This window comes from Schistocerca americana, chromosome 7 (assembly GCF_021461395.2).
Source record: "Schistocerca americana isolate TAMUIC-IGC-003095 chromosome 7, iqSchAmer2.1, whole genome shotgun sequence".
NCBI classification, from domain to species: domain Eukaryota; kingdom Metazoa; phylum Arthropoda; class Insecta; order Orthoptera; family Acrididae; genus Schistocerca; species Schistocerca americana.
The window spans coordinates 553,199,140-553,222,647 of NC_060125.1; the positions used below are offsets into that span (position 1 = coordinate 553,199,140).

General features: G+C 40.2%; 1 protein-coding gene across 2 annotated transcripts in view; it reads left to right on the forward strand.

Moving 5' to 3' along the window:
* The window catches only part of LOC124621936 (tyrosine-protein kinase Btk29A), a 380,429-nt gene that overhangs the window by 352,866 nt on the left and 4,055 nt on the right, over nt 1-23,508 (forward strand). For both annotated transcript variants that reach the window (XM_047147446.1, XM_047147445.1), the window contains exons 7-10: nt 10,242-10,435; nt 11,567-11,907; nt 15,443-15,561; nt 22,424-22,542. In XM_047147446.1, the coding sequence (XP_047003402.1) occupies nt 10,242-10,435; nt 11,567-11,907; nt 15,443-15,561; nt 22,424-22,542 (773 nt within the window). The remainder of the gene's footprint in view (nt 1-10,241; nt 10,436-11,566; nt 11,908-15,442; nt 15,562-22,423; nt 22,543-23,508) is intronic.

Here is a 23,508-nt window from a genome sequence, read left to right on the forward strand (position 1 = left end):
TGACCCCAACACTGATCCCTGGGGCACTCCCCCCCACCCCCCACTCCCACCCCCTCCACTTGCCCATACCCCACTCAAACCCACATCACAGCCATTCTCAACATTGTGAATACTGACCCCTTTGCTGTCTGTTGCTAAAGTAAGAGGTGAACCAATTGTGAGATACTCCCCGTATTCCGTAATAGTTCAACTTCTGAAGCAATATTTTGTGATCAACACAATCAAACGCCATAGTTAAATAAATAAAAATATGCCTACCATTCAAAACTTTTTGTTTAACCCATCCAGTACCCCACAGAGAAAAGAGAATATAGCATTTTCAGTTATTCACCAACGTACCTTTGATAGCAAATCGTGTGATATAAAATGATCGATTATCCTTACCTACACAGCCTTTTCAATACCTTTAGCAAGCACTGATGGTGTAGAAAGATGTCTAAATTTTCTGAATTGTCCCTTTCTCCCTTTTTATAAAACAGCTTTCCTACTGAGTACTTTAATCGTTCAGGAAACTGACCATTCCTAAAGGAAAAATTATAAATATGGCTAAATACAGGGCTAACATGCCCAGCACGGTACTTTAATATTCTGCTAGGTGCTCCGTCATATCCATGAGAGTCCTTAGTATTCAGTGATTTAAGTATTGACTCAATCTCCCCCTTGTCTGTATCACAGAGTAGTATTTCAGACATCAATCTCGGAAAGGCATTTGCCAAGAAAGTTATATGATTCCCTGTAGAAACTATAAATTTTTATTTAATTCACAAGCAGTGCTCAGAAAATGATTGCTAAAACTGTACATATATCTGATTTATCAGTAACAGAAATATTTTTACTGCAAACTGACTTTATATCGTCAACATTGTGCTGCTGACCAGGCACTTCCTTCACAACTGACCATATGGTTTTAATTTTTTCCTGTGAATTTGCTATTCTATTTGCATACCACATTTTAAGCACCTTACAATACTGTTTATAATAGGCTACTGTAGCTTGATTGTGACTACTTCTAACATTTTGATATAATTCCTGCTTTATTCTACATGATATCCTTATCCCACTAGTCAGCCACTGGTAGTACCCCGTTTAGAACATTCCAGTGGAAAGAAACACTAAAACAGCATGAGAAATGTGTTAAGGAAAGCATTATATTTATCATCTGTGTTATCAGCACTATAAACATCCTACCACTCTTGTTCCTTGACAAGGTTTAAAAAACTCTCCAGTGCTGTTGGATTCACTTTCTTACATAGTTTGTAATTATATGTGACATTTGTTTAAGTACAAAAGCCTTTTAGTGTTAAAATTTGTGCATCATGGTCTGAAAGGCCATTCAACCTTTTACTAACAGGATGACCATCTAGTAATGAAGAATGAATAAAAATATTGTCTATGGCTGTGCTACTGTTCCCCTGCACCCTACTCAGAAAAATCACAGTCTGCACCAGAGCATATGAATTTACGAGATCTATCAGCATTCTTTTTCTTGCACCATCATATACAAAATTTATATTGAAGTCTCCACATATAACTAATTTCTGGTACTTCCTTCAAAGTGAATCAAGAACCCTCTCTAGCTTGAGCAGAAATGCTCTGAAGTCAGAGCTAGGGGACCTATAAACAACAACAATTAGAAGTTTACTTTCACTATATTCAACTGCCCTGGCACAACATTCAAGTATCTGTTCAGTGCAGGGCCATGATACGTCTATGGACTCAAATGGAATACTGTTTTTTACGTACATAGCCACTCCCCCACCCCGCAAGGAACTTCTTGAAAACAGCCAGATAATCTGTATCCTGGTACAGGAAGCCTCTGAATTGTCAAGTTATTTAAGTGGTGCTCCAATATACCATTAATTTCAGAGTCGACATCTATAAGCAGTTCACTAACTTTATCTCTAAGACCTCTTATATTTTGATGAAATATGCTAATTCCTTGTCTACTTGGAAACATGACGTCTTCTGAAGGTGAGCCCTTAGGTATACCTGCTTAAAGGAAGTCCCTCTAACTGTCAGCTGACTTCAATCTAAAAAAAGGTGCAGCTCTAACACCAACTACTGCAGGAATTTTTCCATGAGTGATCCCACCACCACCCACTACACTGTCACCTATAAGCTTTGTCAGCCTCCTCTTCTCATACCTATTGAGGTGCAGGCCATGCCTAGTGAAACCCGTTCTACTGATAGACCCAACTGTCACCACTGAAATGCGAGCTATGCCCTCTGCCATCACTGAACGAGGTGGCACAGTGGTTAGCACACTGGACTTGTATTCGGGAGGACGTCAGTTCAATCCTGCGTCCGGCCATCCTGATTTAGGTGTTCCGTGATTTTCCTAGATCACTCCAGGCAAATGCCAGGATGGTTCCTTTGAAAGGGCACGGCCGAGTTCCTTCCCCATCCTTCCCTAATCTGAGCTTGTGCTCCATCTCTAATGACCTCGTTGTCGACGGGACATTAAACACCAATATCCTCCTCCTCCTCCTCCTCCTCCTCTGCCATCAGCATCCTCTCCAGCACCATGTTAACGCGCCTAATAGCCGCATCAAGATGAGGCCGATCATGACGCTGAAACAGTTTCACAAAATGCACATTAGTGCCACCAGTATGATTAGCTACCTTTGCCAGGTCACCATCTACATCATATTCCCCATCCCTATCAAGACTATTTACTGCTCCATTCACTATCACTACCTAATCCTCCTCTGTAAAATTCCTCCTAACTCCCCTATGCTGTCAGTCAACTGAGCCAACCCTGCACTAGGTTTCACAATGCTGGTGATCTGGTACTCGCTCCCCAACACTTTCTGGAACTGCTGGCCCACACCTCTACCATGTGAACTACCTAGCAGCAGAACCTTCTTCTTTCTGTTGGACTTTACAACTGACCTAGGCCTCCTAACTGCTGAGGACTGCTGCATGTTCCCTACATCTACAGCTACGAGAGGCTCCTCTCCACTCAACTCTGACAGCTGGTCAAATCTATTGCATATACGCAAAGTAAAACTGCCTGAATACCACCTCCTCCCCCTAGCTGCCTTCTTGCCAATTGCCAGTTCCCATTCTCCACCACCTTTCACCCTCCTCAACGTATCTAGTTCCTCCTTTGTGCATTGTAATTGCACCTGAAGGGCACAGATCTTATGCTCCTGCTCCTCTATCAACTTATTTCTACTACAGACTATGCATCCCAGGAGAGGATCTTGCTAGAATGCCCACTGGCTTCCCCACTGCATTCCCCCAATGAAAATGCTTTGAACAAATCCCACCCATAACCCACTACTCACCAACCTATGATACAGCCCACACTTCTCACTTGTGGTAAAATTTTACAGTTTCTGGAAAAAACTATAAGTCTGTGTTACCTAAGTTCAGTTTCACCAGTAGAACTATTTATAGAACTAACAGTAGCAGTCTCAAAATTCTCTGTCTACTAAGAAAGCAACTCCTTGTATAAATACTACTACACCACAGCTAATACCAGTACCAACAAAACTTCACAAAATTATTAGCTAAAACCAAAAAGCGGCCACTGAAGCACTCAACGAAGTTAAAACACTAAATGAAAATTTTACTGAAATATTTCCACTAGGAACAATAAGAAACGTCAGCTGAAAACTAAAGCACGAAATTTACTAAACGACTTCAACACACAGAAAAGTGTAAAAACACACAGCGAGCAAATGTTTCCAAAAGTTTATTAAATTGTTATTTCGCCACAAACAGCACGAACAACCACTGAAAACAATTAAATTTAATAACTGCATAACAGTGCACAAATAACAGTGTCAGTATTTAGCTTTATAATTGCTACAGCTACAACTGCATGCCGCAAAATGTAAACACACTACTGAAGCGTGAGGCTTGGATGAATGACGTAAGCACACTCACAAATAACAGACACTTGAGTCAATAACACAGGAAGAAAGACTGAGATTAATGAAAATCCACTAATAAGTTACATTAAAGCAAATATTAACACAAATAAACTTTGAAATAAGTAACTGAAGGCTAAAACTTTATAAAATATTGACGAGCAATTCCAACAGCAGTCCAACACATGTACCGTCACACCAAAGCTGTTCCAGCTTAGCTCTGCTTATGTATAAAACAGCTTCAAATGTCTAATTCTTTTGCAAATGAGTTACTAAGCTTCAAGTTTGTCAGAAGACATTAAGTTCTCTCATAATGAGAAACACTGCATGAATATAATTTGTGCTCTGTTTTAAGCAAAACTGGTTTTTTGTGCCTCTCAATGTATATGACATGATATCTCCTGAACTGTGTGTTGTACAATGATATAATTGTGCAGCTACATTTGGTGGTGTATGTGGATAATGTCTGTAAACTGTGTTGTGAGTAGTCAGTAGTAAGGAAGTAATAAATTAAAACACCGTGTCCGATGCTAAAGTTTTACTGTTTGAACAGTGAAAATGTAGAAATCTATAAATGTTCCCATGTCAAATACTAGTAGTTTTGAATACTTTTCAAATTATGCATAAGATTTCAATATAATGGAAGGAAACATTCCACGTGGGAAAAATTATATATAAAACAAAGATGAGGTGACTTACCGAACAAAAGTGCTGGCAGGTCGATTTGTGTTTGTTTGTGAGTCTATCGACCTGCCAGCGCTTTTGTTCAGTATATATGCATAAGATTTGTTAGAAGAAGAAATTTTCTCATTCTCAAATATTGGATATTCGAGTCCTGGTATTTGCACGCCGTCAACTACGCTGCCTCAGGATGCACACAGTTTCTGACTTAAGATTTTACCCTTAGTGAGTAGATTATGACAATAATATAAATTTTGAAATTCTGTCAGTAATTGCACAAAATATTGAAAATCAAATTTGCTTCCTTTGGATGCCGTTAGGCAGGCAACCTGCAACTGATACTGGGTTCCAGGATAGTCCCTTATAGTTAATCCATCAGAGGCATTCATGTGAAGAAAGAGTCTGCATTGAAATGCACTGTTGGTTTGAGGCACACCACTTCTTCAGTTGCCATATAAAATTTGCTGAATTTCGAATATGGCGTTCATATTTCCCTACTAAATGGCTCAAAAGAGAAGCTAGATGTTTTCATTGGGGCTCCTCTATTTCTCAGTATGGGGTGAAGCTGATTTTCTTTATGTATCTTTGGCAGGCTGTAAAGTCAATGTAGAGCTGGCACTTGTACCCTTAAACTCATTTTCAGAAGAGTGTGGGTGTCTTCTGTTGTACTGCATCTGCTGGATCCTTCTGGAGGCATCTATGAATCTTGCATTATATTCATCATCTTGCCAAAGTACAGGGTGTTTCAAACAGGACTTTACATCTTTAAAAATTCATATAAATTTATTGAAAGAAGATATAGAGCTGGGTTTAGTGTTATTTTGTAGGGAAACACATCAATTTGTTTTCGTTAAAGTAAAGATGTTGTGAGTGGCTCCCATTGGTTATCCTGCACACATCCCATTGGAAGTCAATTTCTTCCCAAACTCGCTGTAGCATTGCAGGTGTAACTTACTCAAACTGTACGGTTTCAAATGCAAATGGTTTCCCAACAAATGCCAAACAGTTGTATGTGGGATTTGAAATTCACGAGATGCGTCCCGGGTCAATTTCGTAGGGCTGTTGACAAAACGTTGTCTCTCTCGCTCGACAACATCATTAGGTGTGCTTGGACGACCTGATGATTTCCCGTGTCTTACCGAGCGCCCTGTTTCTACAAGACATTTGTGCCACTAATAAATTGTAGGCCTACTAGAAAGATCTTTAGCGTACTCAGTACAGAAATTATGCTGAACTGTTGTCGCCGACTTCGATTATTTGAACCAAAACACACAGCTAGCGTGCTTGGGTCCAGTGAAGGCAGTCATCTTTAATGCAACTGCCACTAGTGCTCCTTGAGGTGCAATTTGGCACTAGCAAAATACTTGAGACAAAACTTGATATATTTCCCTACACTTCAGTCATCTCTGTAGGTACTATGAATTAATTTATATGAATTTTTGAAGTTGTAAAGTCCTTTTTGAAACACACTGTAAGATGTTGTGCATTTCCCCTGTCAACAAGTGAGATTACTATTTCTGTGTCTTCTCTTAATGTAACGGAGCAGTTTTCTCTCCTCAGTGGTGATATTCTGCTTGGGAGCAGACATCCTAGTTATGGACCTGCAAGTCTTCTGCCTTATTTCTTCTGCAGTCTCACTGGGAAGTTTCAACACACTGCTCAAGAGCACTAAATCTTTGATGGGCAATGTCTTTAGAGTGGGCACAAAATTTTTGTCCCTCCAGCATTGATATCACAGCATCATTCAGTGGCTTATCTGTAAAATTAAACACAATGTGTCTGCATAGTTTATCTTCTTATGATGATCGACATGTAGGATGTAAGGAACGTGAAAGATTGACATGCCATGACCTGCTGTTCCATTGAGTGCGAAAATGACTACATAGTCTCCAGACGTTTGCTTTCACTTCATTTTAATATCTTGTCATGTCTGTCAGTGAATTCCTGAGAGTGGGTGGCCAGTGCTACATGGTTGCTTGTGGACTGGGTGCCGCAGCAAGTAATGGCACATCAAACTTCTAACTTCCATCCCCTCCATCCCCTTAAACACTAATCATTGCAACGAGATGAACTATACAGATGCACTGTGTTTGATTCCAGAGTTAACCCACTGTGATATTTATGTTTAAGAAGAGACTGTATTTTATTCCCAGCCCAAAGACCTTGCCCATCAAAGATTTTATGAATGCCTTCGAGCAGGGTTTCTTGAAACATCCTGTGAGACTGCTGAAGAAAGACAGAGAGACCAGTAGGGCCACAACTAGATCACCTTCATCCAAGCTGGAAGTCACCACTGAGGAAAGAAAAGCACTCCTTTCTTCAAGAGAAGACACAGAAATAGTAATTTCATTTGCTAACAAGGGAAACACTCCCATTCTTCTACAACATTTTATTTTGGCAAGATGATGGATTTGCTGCAGGATTTATTGTAAGATCATTTCCAGAAGGATCCAACAGGTTCAGTTCAATGGAAGACGTCCACACTCCACCCATCCAGGCAGTTTCTTGACCAACTGAAAAAGGGCTTGAAAAGTATAAGTCCTTTATTAGGGAAATGTGCACACCCTATTTGAGACTTGATAGATTTTATACAGCAACTGAAAAACCTGTATCTCAAACCAGCCAGTGTATGAGTGAATTGCAATGTGTCTCTCTGTTTTCACGAGTGCCTCTGATGGATTCACTGCAACTAATAAGAGCTAAGGTGGAAGAGGATGTCTTACTTCTTTTCAAACATGTGCTTACATCACATTACTTTTTATTAAGTGACTAATATTTTGAGCAACTGAAAGTGTTGCTGTCTCCCATTGCAGCAAAACATTTTATATAACTCTTGGAGGACAAAGCACTCAAGTTGCAGTTTTGAAACCTAAATGTTTTTGAAGATACATTTGCATTATGGCCACATGGAACAGAATTTTTGAGAAATTTTAACACCCTCTATCAAAGCATCTGCTTCACCATGGAAGTGGAGAATTATAGATCGACGGGTTATTCAAGAAACATTGAATGAAGTGTGCCTTTCGCCTTTCTGCATGAGTGCAAATGATTCTGGGTTTCATTAAAGATGAAACAGGACTATGGAGACCCTGGATGTATAAAATTCCATGCGAGTGTGGGAAATTTTGCATTCGTCAGCTGTATTGCAAAGTTAAGACAGATACAATGCACATACATAACTCCAGACTGAGGTAACGAGAAAAATCTGTTGTTGCCAAACAATGTCTTGACGTGGTAGAGAGAGAGACCGAGGTCCTCTCATCTGCCTCCACCTACTGGATGTCGTCATTAAAGAAGCAGTTGAGATGCATGTAACTAATGACTTAATTAACAGATACATGGGATACAACTCAGAAAAGTATGAAAACTAACATTGGTGACACTATACTCATCGTGTGTTTAAAATAAACTGTGACTTTGTGTGTTTGAAATAAATTGTGACTTTTGACAGTTCAGAATGGAGTGAGTGGAGGGAAACATAGTTGCCAGAATGTGCTGAGTGTGCCAGCAGGTGGCAATATCACCACGCTTACCTTAGGTCCCAACCATCAGCTGGCTGCCAGGCAAATATTCTTTAATGTTAAAGAAACAATAATACTGAACAGAACAATTATAGCAATGGATCTTTTACACATACTCACCATTATTGTGTAACTGGTGTGACTGCAAGGGAAGAACCATCAGTGTCCTCTTCCTTGGACCCAGAACTGCTACAGGAGCAGACTGAAATTACCATCTCTTCAATCTGTTCCTCTAGCAGTCCTCCAAGAATCCGTATCAACTATGGCATTCTAGTGCTTGTGTGCGTGCATGAATGATGTGTTTCTCTTTTGATGATGTAGGCTGTGGCCGAAAGCTTTGTGTGAGTGTCTTTTAATTGTGGCTGTCTGCAACTTAACATGTCTTCTTTACGGTAAGTAGCATTCTGCCTCTCCTACATTGTTGATACTTCTTGGTGTTGTTGATAACTCGAGACCAGTTCTGTGGGGTAACATTTGCAGTGACTTCTTTCAGCAGCATTTCAACCTCATTGAGTGTAAAATTCTTGTTTGTTTGTGTCGTCGGCCCCCCCCCCCCCCCCCCCCGCCCCCTCCTCACCCACCCCCCATTCACATGGGCCCATATATACTCAGTCTTGTTTTTACACATATGATATGGAGGAAGCCTTTATCATTAGCCGCTAGTCATCCTTATTGTGTGGAGTTACTGCGTTGTAAAGCATGACAAGTTCCATTAACTCTGCCTTATTCATGCCAGGTTCAATTTTATTTGATGGAACATATCTTTGCACTTGGAGCAAAGTATCCTCTTTCCTCCAGTTCATTGTTGGAACTTTATCCATCACAACAGGGTGGTATGATGTGTTGTCCATTACTATTGTCAAATTTGGAGGAATATTTTGCAGGAAACCACTCCGTTAAAACTTTGGTGTTCGTTTTCTCATGACAGTCATCTTGCTTCCTGGAATGGAACAGCAATAAATAGTTTCCAATGAAACTGCTAGCAGAGGCAACATGGAGGATGATTATCTTGCCACCTTTGCCTATTAGTGCTTTCATCATTCATCGTGCTATGTGATCTGTCCATCCCTTTGTCAGTGTGTGACACACATTAACCCACATCTCATCCAGCCTCAAAATGTCTGTGAATGAAATGCTCCAGACTGCATGCAGATATCAGCCTCTATAAGCCATAAATAAAACTAATGTTTTATTTAAAATTGACTCCAAGGAAGAAAACTGCACATTTTCAAAGCACTGCATGTTTGTATACCATACAGTCAATATCCATCATTATGTTTATTAGAACATCATGTGCAAATATGAAGTAAATTGGTCAAGAACTTTTTGAGATTTTTGATAACAATGTTAAAAATGCCTTGTCTTTAAATAGTAGTATAGATGTATGAGAACCAAGAAGGAACAATGAGAATGGGAGACCAAGAACAAAATGCATGGCTTGGAAAGGATTTGAGACAGGGTGCAGTTTTAGCCCCTCATGTTGAATGTATATACTGAAGAAGCTGTGATAGAAATAAAAGAAAGGTTCACGAGGGAGATAGAAATTCACGGTGAAAGGACATCAGTAATAAAATTTGCTGATAATATCGATATCCTCAGTGAAAGTAAGGGGGAATTGCAGGTCCTGTTGAATGAAATAAACATCTAATGATTACAGAATGTATTCCGAGAGTAAATCAAAGAAAGGTGACAGTAATTAAGGGTAGCGAAATGAGATTACTGAGAAACTTAACATCAAAATTGGTGACAAAGTTAAGGAGTTCTACTGCCCTGCAAGCAAAATAACATGACAGGTGAAGCAATGATGATCTAAAATGTAGATTATCCCAGAGAAAGATATCATGTCGAGTCAAAAGAAGTCTACTAGTACCAAGCATTGGCTTTAATTAAAGGAAGAAATGTCTGATAATGTGTGTTTTTGTAGCATGGTTGTTATTAACATTGTGTGCTTGTTGTAGTTATTACTGTTTGTGTTTTATATATTCACTTACTCTGTATCCGACATGACATACTCACACTTACAAATTTCCAGAATGTACATGTAGTTTTTGTTTGTTTGTTTGTTTGTTTTTGTGTGTGTGTGTGTGTGTGTGTGTGTGTGTGTGTGTGTGTGTGTGTGTGAGTGATGCAGACACTACTTACAGGTACTATTTCTTTACAGTCCTCATCCCCACGTGAAACATTATCACATCAAACAGAACTCTCGGGGAGAATTCTTCCTGTCCGAGAAGCACTGCTGCAGCTCCATACCGGACCTGGTCAACTACCACCGCCACAACAGTGGTGGCCTTGCGTCACGGCTCAAGGCTAGCCCCTGTGACCGCCCTGTTCCTGCCACCGCTGGCCTCAGCCATGGTACGTACCTGCCATCACTCATGTCGTCACACAGAAAACTGGATTTACTGTAGACTTAGCCAAGTAGAAGGAGTGTTTATCATTACACCAGGGTACGTAACCATGGACTTTCCCAAGATGGGGTGGCTTAAATGGTTCGGTGATGTGCATAGTGGTACCACAGGTGCAACCATAACAGAGGGGCATCTATGAAGATACTAGACTAATCCATGGTTCCTGAAGAGAGACAGTAGCCTTTTCGCCAGTTGCAGGGGCACCTACTGACCTGGCCTTGTAACATCAGCCAGTATGGCCTTCCTGTGCTTCCCTTTGAGTGGCTGAAAACAAAGGAAAACTACAGCTGTTAGTTTTCTCTATGGAGAATACAGCTATAATGTATTGGTCAATATAAGACAGTCCCCTGTTCTGATCTCCAGTTGAGGACTCCTCAGGAGGATATTATCATCATGAAAACAAAACTGGTCTTCTGTGGATCAAAGTGTGTGGTATTGGATCCCTTCATTCAGTAGGTATGTTAGATAATTTAAAAAGGGAAATAGATAGGTTGAAAGGGAATTGGTGAAATGCAGTGGCGGGAAGAACAGTACTTCTGGTCAGGTGAGTGTAGAGTTATCAATACTCAATACTGTTTTCTGTTGCGTGTTTCTATGTGCCACACATCAGTCCACTATAGGTGAGTGGTTGCCTTTCCCTTATTTTACATATTATTTCTTCCAGGAATTTCCATTGTTGTTATGCTTGGCAATTATTCTTATGACAAAAGGAGTTGTGAATCTAAGTAACAATATTTGTATGCCATATTAAGAAGTGGTCGAGAATTTTTAAAAGCACGAAACTGGCTGAGGGGTGTTTTTTGAATGTTTAAAGCAGTACTGCTTGTGGAAAGCCAGTTAATAACATTAACAAAAACATGGGTATCTATTTTCCCAGTTGACACATTTTCACTTGGCTTCTTAATAATGCTTGAATTGTCTATAAAAAAAAAACTAATTCTACATTCTGATCTGCTGCTAACTTATTCTCTTCTCATATCTTTACTTTCTGGTAATGGCAGTATTGTAATTGTGCTGCAATCACACATTGATGCTGCACTAAGTTACTATTTAGCTATCCTGCCTCTCTCCTTGACAGATAAGTGGGAGATTGACCCACAAGAACTGATGTTGTTGGAAGAACTTGGCTCCGGGCAGTTTGGCGTCGTTCGCCGTGGCAAATGGCGTGGATCTATAGATGTTGCCGTAAAGATGATGAAGCAGGGGACTATGTCAGAAGATGACTTCATTGAGGAGGCTAAGGTCATGACACGGCTGCAGCACCTCAACCTGGTCCAGCTGTACGGTGTGTGCAGCAAGCACCGGCCAATCTATATTGTGACGGAGTACATGCGTCACGGCTCGCTGCTCAACTACCTCCGCCGGCACGAGGCCTCGCTCGGCGGCAACACCGGCCTGCTGCTCGACATGTGCATACAGGTGGGCATGGCACAGTGCCCTTTGCTTTGCTTACTTACTTTGTTTGTTTGTATGTTTTACTTCTGTTCAATGTAAAGCAAGTAAAAATGTAATCTGTCCTCATATGTGGAATTTTCAACATTTTATTTACCTGACATAGTTGTTGCAGGTTAATGTACATCGAATAAAGACAGGCATGGACACATTACACCCTCCCATCCTCCCCTCCTCTTATTTCATGCCCTTTACACAACGAACACAATTTTTTGATTATTTAGGAGACACTCTAAGCAGTCCTCTCAGATTTTTTACAGATGATACTGTCATTTACCATCTAAAACCAATTGCAAAATGGTTTAGACAGAATATCTGTAGGGTGCAAAAATTGGCAATTGACTCTAAATAATGAGAAGTGTGAAGTCATCCACGTGAGAACTAAAAGGAATCCATTAAATTTTGGTTGCAAATCACATAAATCTAAAGGCTGTCAATTCAACTAAATACCTAAGAGGTAAAATTAAGAACAATTTAAATTGGAATGATTATATAGGTACTATTGTGGAGAAAATGAACCAGTGACTGTATGTTATTGGCACACACACATAGAAGATGCAACAAGTCTACTAAAGAAAGTGCTTACCGTATGCTTGTTTGTCCTCCTCTAGAGTATTACTTACTGCATGGTATGGGATTTGTAGCAAATAGGATTGATGGAGAACATCCAGAAAATTCAAAAAGTGGCAACTTGTTCTGTATTATCACGAAGTTGGAGGGGGGGGGGGGGGGGGAGGAGTGGTTTTGGGGGGGGGGGGGGGGGAGTGTCACAGATATCATACGTGAGTTAGTGTGGCAGTCATTAAAAGAAAGGCAGTTTTTATTGTGGCAAGATCATTTCACAAAATTTCAATCAACAACTTTCTCCTCCAAACAAATGTGAAAATATTTTGTTGATGCCAACCAACATAGGAAGAAATATTTATTGTAATAAAACAAGAGACACCAGAGCTTGCACGGAAAAATTTAAGTATCCATTTTTACTGTATGTAATAACAAAGACAATCAATTATTGATAAAATTATTTGATTGGAGAGAGAAAAAATCTACTCACCAAGCAGCGGCAGAACACGCACATAAAAGACTGTTGTGATTGGAAAGCTTTTGGAGCCAGTGGCTCCTTCTTCAGGCAGAAGGGTTGAAGGGAAAGGAAGAAGGGATAAGGAAAAGGACTGGAGAGGTCTAGGAAAAGGGATAGATACTGGGAAAGTTCCACAAAACCGCAGGTCCAGGTCAGAGGAGACTCACCGTGTGGGTAATCTATCCATTTTTACTGTACGATGTTCGAGAGTGGAATGGAAGAGAAATAGTCTGAAGGTGATTTGATGAACCCCATACCTTACACTTAGTGTGAATTGCAGAGTAGTCATGTAGATGTTGATGCAAATTGCTTAGGGCAGTGGACAAAACTCTCCCAAAAATAAATTAAAAAATGAATCCAGTAGCGCAGTTCTGATCCAGTTTCTTTGGGGGTTTCTCTTGGCTGTAAAGCCAGGCTTATGTTGCGCTGGTGGTTTTGACTATGCTTAGAAGTTTTGTTGGGTAGCCTGTACACATCCTGCATACAACCCCAATCTCTCCCCATGTGATTTCCATATTTTTGAAGCCCTACAGAAAGACATTTGTGGCTGTTGACTTGCTTCGGACGAAGCGGTGCATGTCTGGGTACACTCATGGTTCTATAGGAAACCACAAACATTTTTCTATGAAGTCACTGACTGTCTTGTCTCTCAGTGGGATAAATGTAATAACAGTTACAGTGACTACTTTTGAAATAAGAAACAGTTTACTTACTTTTTTCCATCTGTCTCGTTTTCATTTAGCTGCCCCTCATAATAATAGTGGCTACCTGAGATCAGTGGGCCATCAGAATTGACCATAGTTCTTTGCCAGAAAAAACTGCAACAGAAATTTGTGCTGAAGCTACATTATTCTCACAATTTCAAAGAGAAAAAAAGAAAAGATAGCCAGAATGAAAAAAAAGGTAATAACTCTCTCTATGGCACATTGGAACAAGGGAGTGATCATGAATATGCAAATGGTACTTATAGTGTTGCACATGAAAATTGTGTAGGAATGACAGCCTTCTAGCATAGTTTTTCAAATCCTCTAGTGATATTTGTCAATTACAATATAGATTCAGGAAATATAATTCTGCTGTGGACAACCTGATCATCCATCCTCCCTGGACGCGAGTTTCTAACAAACTGTCTCTCATGAGGAACAACTTGCAAATATCTTATAGACTTCGAGTAAGACTCAGATACCACTTGGAGGACTGCCATTCTCAGAAAGCTCCCATCAACACAGCTTTGTGGGCTAGCTACCCATCCTTATGGTGTCATATCACTGTTTGTGATATAAAGTTTGAGCCCCTATGTCATATTGGTTTGAACAGTCAGTTCTAAGTGTGTCTTTTCTGGCACCATTATTCTTAGTACACATAGACAGTCACCACAGCAATGGCAACTAAAAACATCTTCATGGGTGATGTGCTACTATTATCCATCTGTATCCAACAGACTCACAGGTTCTTCCCTGATGTCCCACCACATAGAAGTGTGTCCTGGACTTTCTCAATAATGTTTTTTAGTAACCCTATCTGCTGAGTGTCCTGAATAATTCTCTACAAAACCCGACGTTACACCACATTTAAATTCATTGAACAAAAGTCTAAATGTTGTCATTGATTTTGAAGTGTACCATAAACAGAATTTGATTTCATTTTATCTCTTTACCCATTTATTTATCCAAATGCAAAACAGCAAATCACTGAACAATACTGAAATATCTTCATGTTGGCAAAAACTGTATAACATAACATAACATAACATAACATATTCAGATGGCTGCCAAATCAGAACTAACCTATGAATTACCATCAGTTTCATTTTTTGCCGTGTAACACATGGTGGGCACACCAACTTTCATTAGCAGTGACACCTATCATACTGATCCACCCTTGTGGAGGAACAGGGTGTCTGGAGGTGATTGACTACAGCATGTGTGTGCTTAGGGAAACATACTGCTTAGCCACAACAGGGCTGCTTCTGATGATGGAGGGAGGTGGAAGTACTGTTAACATGACTGAATGTGTTGATTTATCAAAGGGCAAGGGGAACCAATTGCCATACAGTTCTTGTGGTAAGTGACTATCTGTTTGCCACAATTTGTCAGAAAGTCTGTTATTTTCTGTCCGGGTGCAGACCATGGGTCAGCTACTGGGTTATCTTCAATTTTCATTTGAGTGACAGCCTATTGCTCCATTTATACATAATCTTCAATTTGTATCTGATTTTTAATTTTCAGTTTTATCTTACATATAAGAAACGTTCATTAAATTCCACACATTTTTGATGAATAGGTCAAACTCTGGGTGTAAATTATACAGAAATTTACATTTTGTTTTTTCAGTTTTTATTTCTACTCAAACTCCTTGAACAATTAACCATGCTTTTCTCTAGAGTAGAAGTGCATTTCTCATAGCTTGTGTAATTTTCAGGTGTGCAACGGGATGGCGTATTTGGAGCGCCACAATTATATCCACAGAGACCTGGCAGCACGGAATTGTCTGGTTGGTTCAGAAAATGTCGTGAAGGTTGCCGACTTCGGTTTAGCAAGGTAGATGACTGTGTAACTTTAAAGATCAACTTTGACACAACCTAGAACTGTTAACAGTTTCACTATGAGCTATAAAAGTGTTTAAAAATGTATTCTCCTCCAATCATGTGATGTCATATACTTGCATCCTGCACAACTGCAGTGACAGATGTCAACCTTACAACAACTCTACTCAGTGTGTCCGGGAGTCCATGTAGACCCACAATTGTTTACTCATCCACAGAAAGAATGAGACCTTCACTTGTGTAAAGTGTCACCACAGAATTTCTAGTTTTACTGCACTGCATATTGGTCATAGGCATGCTGTGTGCAGGGGTGTGGGATTGCGAGTTCCTTTGTGGATGTTAGTGGTTTTCTTTTCTGCTGTGCAAAGTAGTTTTCCCACCTGCATTTTTAAGTAGTTATTAAGATGTGTTGACATTATTTGCAATGCTTTGTGATCCATAGCAATGTTTGGATTGTTGAGACTTGGAAGAAGAAATATTTCATCACAATCCAAATTTAGGAAACGTGTTGTTCTTATTATATGATTCAGTGTTGTCAGGGCAATGATTTATGTTGTGATCAGTACTTATCTGTAGGCTAGTGCAGAATGGTCAGCTGAATTTAGGATAATACAGAGTCTTCCTGGTCAAACTATTTTCCATTTCTTGCCTGTGTTGACTTACATTCCATGTGACAGCCCCACACTGTCAGACAGTTGACTGCACTCGAGGTTGTAGTCACAAGGACTGTGCTGCATTTCATAGTTATCCATATAATGCATAAACATCTTTATGTATTGGTGGAAATACAATGCAGTCAATAATGTGATATGATAAAATTGTTTTCTTTAAGCCATTTTTTGTCCATATTTGTTCCATTCTCTTAGTATGTGCTGTTTTTCTAACCACAGGCCAAGTGGTTTTGGTCTTGGCGCATCTTTCTTCTATTACTGCTTTACATTATTCGTTCCAGCAAATCTTCCCTTTATCCTTGGGCAAACCTTATGTCTTCTCTGCCACTACTGCAATTTGTTATGAGTGTTCGTGCCGATCAACTGTTTTAGTTGTTTCAATTCCCTTTCTACATTTTTTTGTTTTCTGTCTTGATAGTAATTCTACTGGTGTCATATCTGATTACTTTCTTTGAAGATCTATATCTACTCTGAAAACAAAAGGCTGGTTTCTTGCACCTGCTGAGAAGTGTTACTTTGAAATTTTGTTGGCAAGTCATCACTTTTACCTGCATAAAATAAATCATCCTGTCATTCACTGAGAATATCCAGAATTTCTTCCTTTGTGCTTTCTACAGAAAAGTGATATTTTTTCATTTGCAGAATAAACAAATATGAGAATAAAATCCTGAAGATACTCGGATACAAAGCAAAGTAGGAAAAAGGAATGAAAGACCACATCAGCAAATGCGCATGCGTGATAGGTGAGCAACCTTACCTTTCAACAGCTAGTGGGAAGTAGTGGTGGAAGAACAGCTGTGCATTGTCGAGCTACTGATGTGCAACACTCATTTGGGTTCTTCTCTTGGCCTTAATTGTTGATAAATGTTGTAAATGATGCTAGGAAATTCTAAATGATGCAGGCAACACTAAATATATTTAAAGTATTTTTGACACACTTTTATTTTTATAAACACACTAAAATGTTTGTGGACAGCTTACAGTTGAACCTAGCAGAGGTTCATCTAAAATAATGGGCCCATAACTTACTTTGACTCAAATAAAGTCAGTGTGAACACAGTTTTCTGAGTGGAAAGTTTTCACAGATTAACAAACGTTCCTCACACTTAAATTCCTAGATGTGACTGACTTTGGCTTTGAGCACTAGGTGTTTTTATAGATTCACCCCATACATATATAGGAAACTACACTCCTGGAAATGAAAAAAAGAACACATTGACACCGGTGTGTCAGACCCACCATACTTGCTCCGGACACTGCGGGAGGCCTGTACACGCAATGATCACACGCACGGCACAGCGGACACACCAGGAACCGCGGTGTTGGCCGTCGAATGGCGCTAGCTGCGCAGCATTTGTGCACCGCCGCCGTCAGTGTCAGCCAGTTTGCCGTGGCATACGGAGCTCCATTGCAGTCTTTAACACTGGTAGCATGCCGCGACAGCGTGGACGTGAACCGTATGTGCACTTGACGGACTTTGAGCGAGGGCGTATAGTGGGCATGCGGGAGGCCGGGTGGACGTACCGCCGAATTGCTCAACACGTGGGGCGTGAGGTCTCCACAGTACATCGATGTTGTCGCCAGTGGTCGGCGGAAGGTGCACGTGCCCGTCGACCTGGGACCGGACCGCAGCGCCGCACGGATGCACGCCAAGACCGTAGGATCCTACGCAGTGCCGTAGGGGACCGCACCGCCACTTCCCAGCAAATTAGGGACACTGTTGCTCCTGGGGTATCGGCGAGGACCATTCGCAACTGTCTCCATGAAGCTGGGCTACGGTCCCGCACACCGTTAGGCCGTCTTCCGCTCACGCCCCAACATCGTGCAGCACGCCTCCAGTAGTGTCGCGACAGGCGTGAATGGAGGGACGAATGGAGACGTGTCGTCTTCAGCGATGAGAGTCGCTTCTGCCTTGGTGCCAATGATGGTCGTATGCGTGTTTGGCGCCGTGCAGGTGAGCGCCACAATCAGGACTGCATACGACCGAGGCACACAGGGCCAACACCCGGCATCATGGTGTGGGGAGCGATCTCCTACACTGGCCGTACACCACTGGTGATCGTCGAGGGGACGCTGAATAGTGCATGGTACATCCAAACCGTCATCGAACTCGTCGTTCTACCATTCCTAGACCGGCAAGGGAACTTGCTGTTCCAACAGGACAATGCACGTCCGCATATATCCCGTGCCACCCAACGTGCTCTAGAAGGTGTAAGTCAACTACCCTGGCCAGCAAGATCTCCGGATCTGTCCCCCATTGAGCATGTTTGGGACTGGATGAAGCGTCGTCTCACGCGGTCTGCACGTCCAGCACGAACGCTGGTCCAACTGAGGCGCCAGGTGGAAATGGCATGGCAAGCCGTTCCACAGGACTACATCCAGCATCTCTACGATCGTCTCCATGGGAGAATAGCAGCCTGCATTGCTGCGAAAGGTGGATATACACTGTACTAGTGCCGACATTGTGCATGCTCTGTTGCCTGTGTCTATGTGCCTGTGGTTCTGTCAGTGTGATCATGTGATGTATCTGACCCCAGGAATGTGTCAATAAAGTTTCCCCTTCCTGGGACAATGAATTCACGGTGTTCTTATTTCAATTTCCAGGAGTGTATTTTCATATTATTGCAAATTGGAGAAATACTTCTCAATTATGTTTTAAGTAGTATTGTAGAAAACTGGAATTACTGGTAATATTTACACGAATTCCAAAATAGAGGTATATTGCTTAACTATTGTAACACTATTCTTTAAATAATATTGGGTCTGTGTTAGTGAATGGATATTTAGGTGCAAAAATTTCTCCAGTGTCTTCTATTGAAGCTCATCAAGATTATTCCAGAAACAAAATGTTACAACAGAAATGTTTGATTGCCATATTTTTCTAGGAATCGTAAACATTTTTTAGAAACTGAAAATTCCATGCTGTAGTATGGTAATACTGGAGTTTTGAAGGAATTTATTATAGAAATTGTACAATGTTTCATTTCTTACAGTACACTCATTTTTAACAGCAATATTTCCTAAGCTAGAAACTCTTGTAGCAGACACAAAATTTTGAATATAGATAGCATTAGTATTAGTAAATTGCCTGAAATAAAATGTTTCTATGAAGAATATGCATTTGTTGGTAGTCAGCCAAATTTAAATTCTACTTAAAACTATAAGAAACAGGGAAATACAGTTTGCACCACAATTTTAAAATTTTAGGTACCAATTAACTACTGTGCATAACTAAGGTAAGGAAAAAAAGTATTTTATTTATATTAGGAATGACGCTGTGGCCCACAGACATTTCAGCATGTCATGTCAATAGCACACACATATTTGACTGGTCTGCAGCATTGCGAGAAAGGGCACGCTGGTGTGTTTGAATCAATCCTTGTTGTATGAGAAACAGAATAGCATGACATATTAATACATCAAAAGTAAGGGATTAGCCGTAATGGAGTTTGGTCCCATGAGAGCCTGAGCAGTTAGTAAGTGTATTTTTATAGGAGTACTGTGGAAGTTGATTGGTTGGGAAATGTACAGAAGTGTGTTGGATTCGGAGAGGAAATAAATCTGCAGAAAATTGTTGCAGAGCTGTTAGACTTTCTTGAGTGTATGATGTATGATAAAAGTGTATTTAACTTGCAAATGTGAAAGGCTTAGAGCAGGACAAAAAGAATTGTGGATCTATAGTGTCTACATCTACATATATTCCAGGCTACTCTACGGTGCATGCCATACGATACTATGTACCGTTACTGCTTGCTCAAATTCCTTTTCCATTTGTGAATGGTTTGAGGGAATAGTTACTGCTGTATACCTCTTTACAAGGCCAAATCTCTATTATTTTGCCCATACATGTTTGAAGCAATAGAATTACTTGAACCTATAATGAATGCTGGTTCTCTAAACTTCTTCAGAAGCATTTTGTGAGAAGATCATATTTTCTCCTCCAATGATTCCCACATAAGCTCTCTGGGCAGTTCTGTAACACTGGACTAACAACAAACCTAGCAGCGCACCTGACTCACTAAGTTGCCTTTCTTTAGTTTGATCTGGTGAGAATCCCAAACACTTGAGCAGTATAATATAATGGGTCACACAATTATGTTACATGCAGTTTCCTTTATAGATATGTTGCACTTTACCAAAACTCTCCCCATAAACTGCAGTAGACCATTGACTCTCCCTAAACTGACCGTATGTGCATGTTTCATTTCATGTTTTTTCGTAGTGTTACACATAGATATTTAAATGACAGCACAGTGGAGTAGCATGCCCCTAATACTGTATTCAAATATTACTAGAATTTTTCTCGTACCCTTCTGAATGAACTTAAATGTATCCACATTTAAACCAAGCTGCCATTTATGATACCAAATAAAAATTCTGCCCAAGTTAACAGTCATTCAATGACAACATTTCCTGTACACAACAGCTAATGGAATCATCTTGAGGAAGTTGCTTGGCTTAAAAATGTAGGGAATAGTTCTACAAGATTCGTTGGAAATATTTCCTGACTTCCGCCCACAGCTGTCTGCTACTGTACTTACAGATTATAACAAAGTTTTGTACAAATAAACCGCTGACTGTGTTTGATTTGTGATGAAGTACCGTATTTACTCGAATTTAAGCCGCACTCGAATCTAAGACGCACCTGAAAAATGAGACTCGCAATCGAGGAAAAAAAAAATTTCCCAAATCTAAGCCGCACCTGAAATCTGAGACTCGAAATTCAAGGGGAGAGAAAAGTTTTAGGCTGCACCTCCAAATCGAAACAAAGTTGGTCCATTGTAATATGAGACACAATTTGGGTCAAATGAATGACGATACAGCTATAGTAGTTTGGTTCGAGTCGTAAGCTTAGCAGTTAAGCTTTACCAGGTAGCCGTTGCTAAGCGTCAGGCGCTCCGTCCATATTTATACGGATACCCTTCCTTTTTCACATGCTTCGTCTGGTTTGAATTGATTGATTATTTTTCTTTGATCTGATAAGTGCCGTTCTCTTTGTTATAGGTGTTTACGTCACTCAAAGCTGAAAATGCATTACTGTACTGTGTCATGCATTGTTTGTTGCATTCAGATAATGAGTGTTTACGACCTGTCGCCACTCGTGGCATTGCTTGCTTTTGTGCGCGCTACCACCGCTTACAATTTTTTTAAAAAAAGAGAGGAATCGTCTCATTAGGTGAAACAATTGCAAGAGACTGCTGTTTGTTGTTACTTACACTGCTGCTTTCTTTGATAATAATCAACAAGAACCAAATAATAGACTGCGTATGATAGAAGATGTTCTGAACGAGAGTTTAGCGAAAATTTTTCTCCGTTTGAAAGTCTTTGCAGGCGCCTCTTTAGTACATTACATCCTGCACAGAAATTAGAGTTATCTTAGATTAAAAAATCTAGTCAATTGCCGTGCTTCAATTCTGACTGTATCACTATTCGGCATAAGAATAATACGAATATAAACATGACATGATATGTATTTTCGTCCGCGTTTGCTGTTGTCTCACTCTAGTTTTGTAGTTTATCAGGCAGACAGGATTTAAATGAAATAGCAGCAAACACGGAAGAATACATGGGAAAATGTTTATATTCGTATTATTATTATGGTGAAGAGAATACTGCATGTGATTCACAATTCATAAAAGTTCCTATTAGCAACCATCTCTTCTCACAGGTAGGAAAAAATTCAGAACGCAGAGTAGGCCATATTGACAAACATCCCAATCAGTCTTGCCAGTCGGATTTTCGTAGTGCATTGAAATGCTGCTACATTCGAAGTTGAACAATACGGAATTTTTTTTTTACTTCGTTGGATAATGTATGAAAATGCAGTGGTCAAAACTCAGGGTGGAGAAAAAAGGCTCGTCTTTGACCTTTTTTCTTTAAAATTTATTTACTGACGCAGAAGTTTTGGTGCCAGTGTTTATCTTTGTGCCTGCGAAACGCTACATATATTCGACGACAGAAGTTAGTTGTGGCGGCACCTACCAACATTTTTCAGAACTTCCGCTTTGCACTCGATTCTAAGCCGCAGGCGGTTTTTTGGATTACAAAAACCGGAAAAAAAGTGCGGCTTAGATTTGAGTAAATACGGTAATCTTTTTGTTTATTATGTCCAAACTTTCTGTGGAAAAAAATTTGTCTTGATAAGGCTATCTTTTTAGCAATTAAATTACTCTTTGTACATTGCAGGTATGTTTTGGATGACCAGTACACGAGCTCTGGTGGCACCAAGTTCCCCATCAAGTGGGCACCCCCTGAGGTGCTCAACTACACCAGGTTCTCTTCGAAGTCCGATGTTTGGGCTTATGGTAAATAAATAGTTAGCAAGTGTGAATTTCACATCACCTTCTCATGAACTGTGATTGTCATATGTGCATTTAGTGAGAACTATTCGGAAAGAAGCTTCCGTTTTGATACAAATAAAATATTGTGATAAGTGCAGCAAATTTATTAGAAAAATGTTGTAACTACACTTTTGTATTACTTCTCTACATATTCGCCATACAGGTTTAAGCATTTTCCATCTCTCTTAATGAGTTGGTAAATTCCCTCTCTACCACCTGAGATAGCAGCCAGACTATGGCAGCTTCTTCAAGCTCTCATCGGAGTTAAAGTGTTTTGACATGAGTGTGGAGAAGTGAAACTTGGAGTCATTTCTGGATCATAGGATGGATGTTTGAAAGTGTGCCATTTGAATTAACGCAAGTATTGTGTGACAGGCAGCTTGAGGCTGAGCATAGTTATTAGTGGAGGGATGGCTCTTCACAGTTCACTTAACATCTAACAGATTAATCAGCCACGAACAAGATTCTGTCAATAAAATTTCCTGCCATGTCAATTGACATGTGAAAGCTCAGTATACACTTGCGCACACACACACACATATCCATCCGCACATATACAGACACAAGCAGACATATTGATATGTCTGCTTGTGTCTGTATATGTGCGGATGGATATGTGTGTGTGTGTGTGCGAGTGTATACCTGTCCTTTTCTCCCCCTAAGGTAAGTCTTTCCGCTCCCGGGATTGGAATGACTCCTTACCCTCTCCCTTAAAACCCACATCCTTTCGTCTTTCCTTCTCCTTCCCTCTTTCCTGATGAAGCAACCTTAGGTTGCGAAAGCTCGAATTTTGTGTGTGTGTTTGTATTTGTTTTTGTATGCTACATCATCTTCGTTTTTAGATATATTTTTCCCACGTGGAATGTTTCCCTCTGTTATTTTCACTATAATCAGTGTGATGGAAGGTGACTCTGAGGTAGGCTGCCTCAG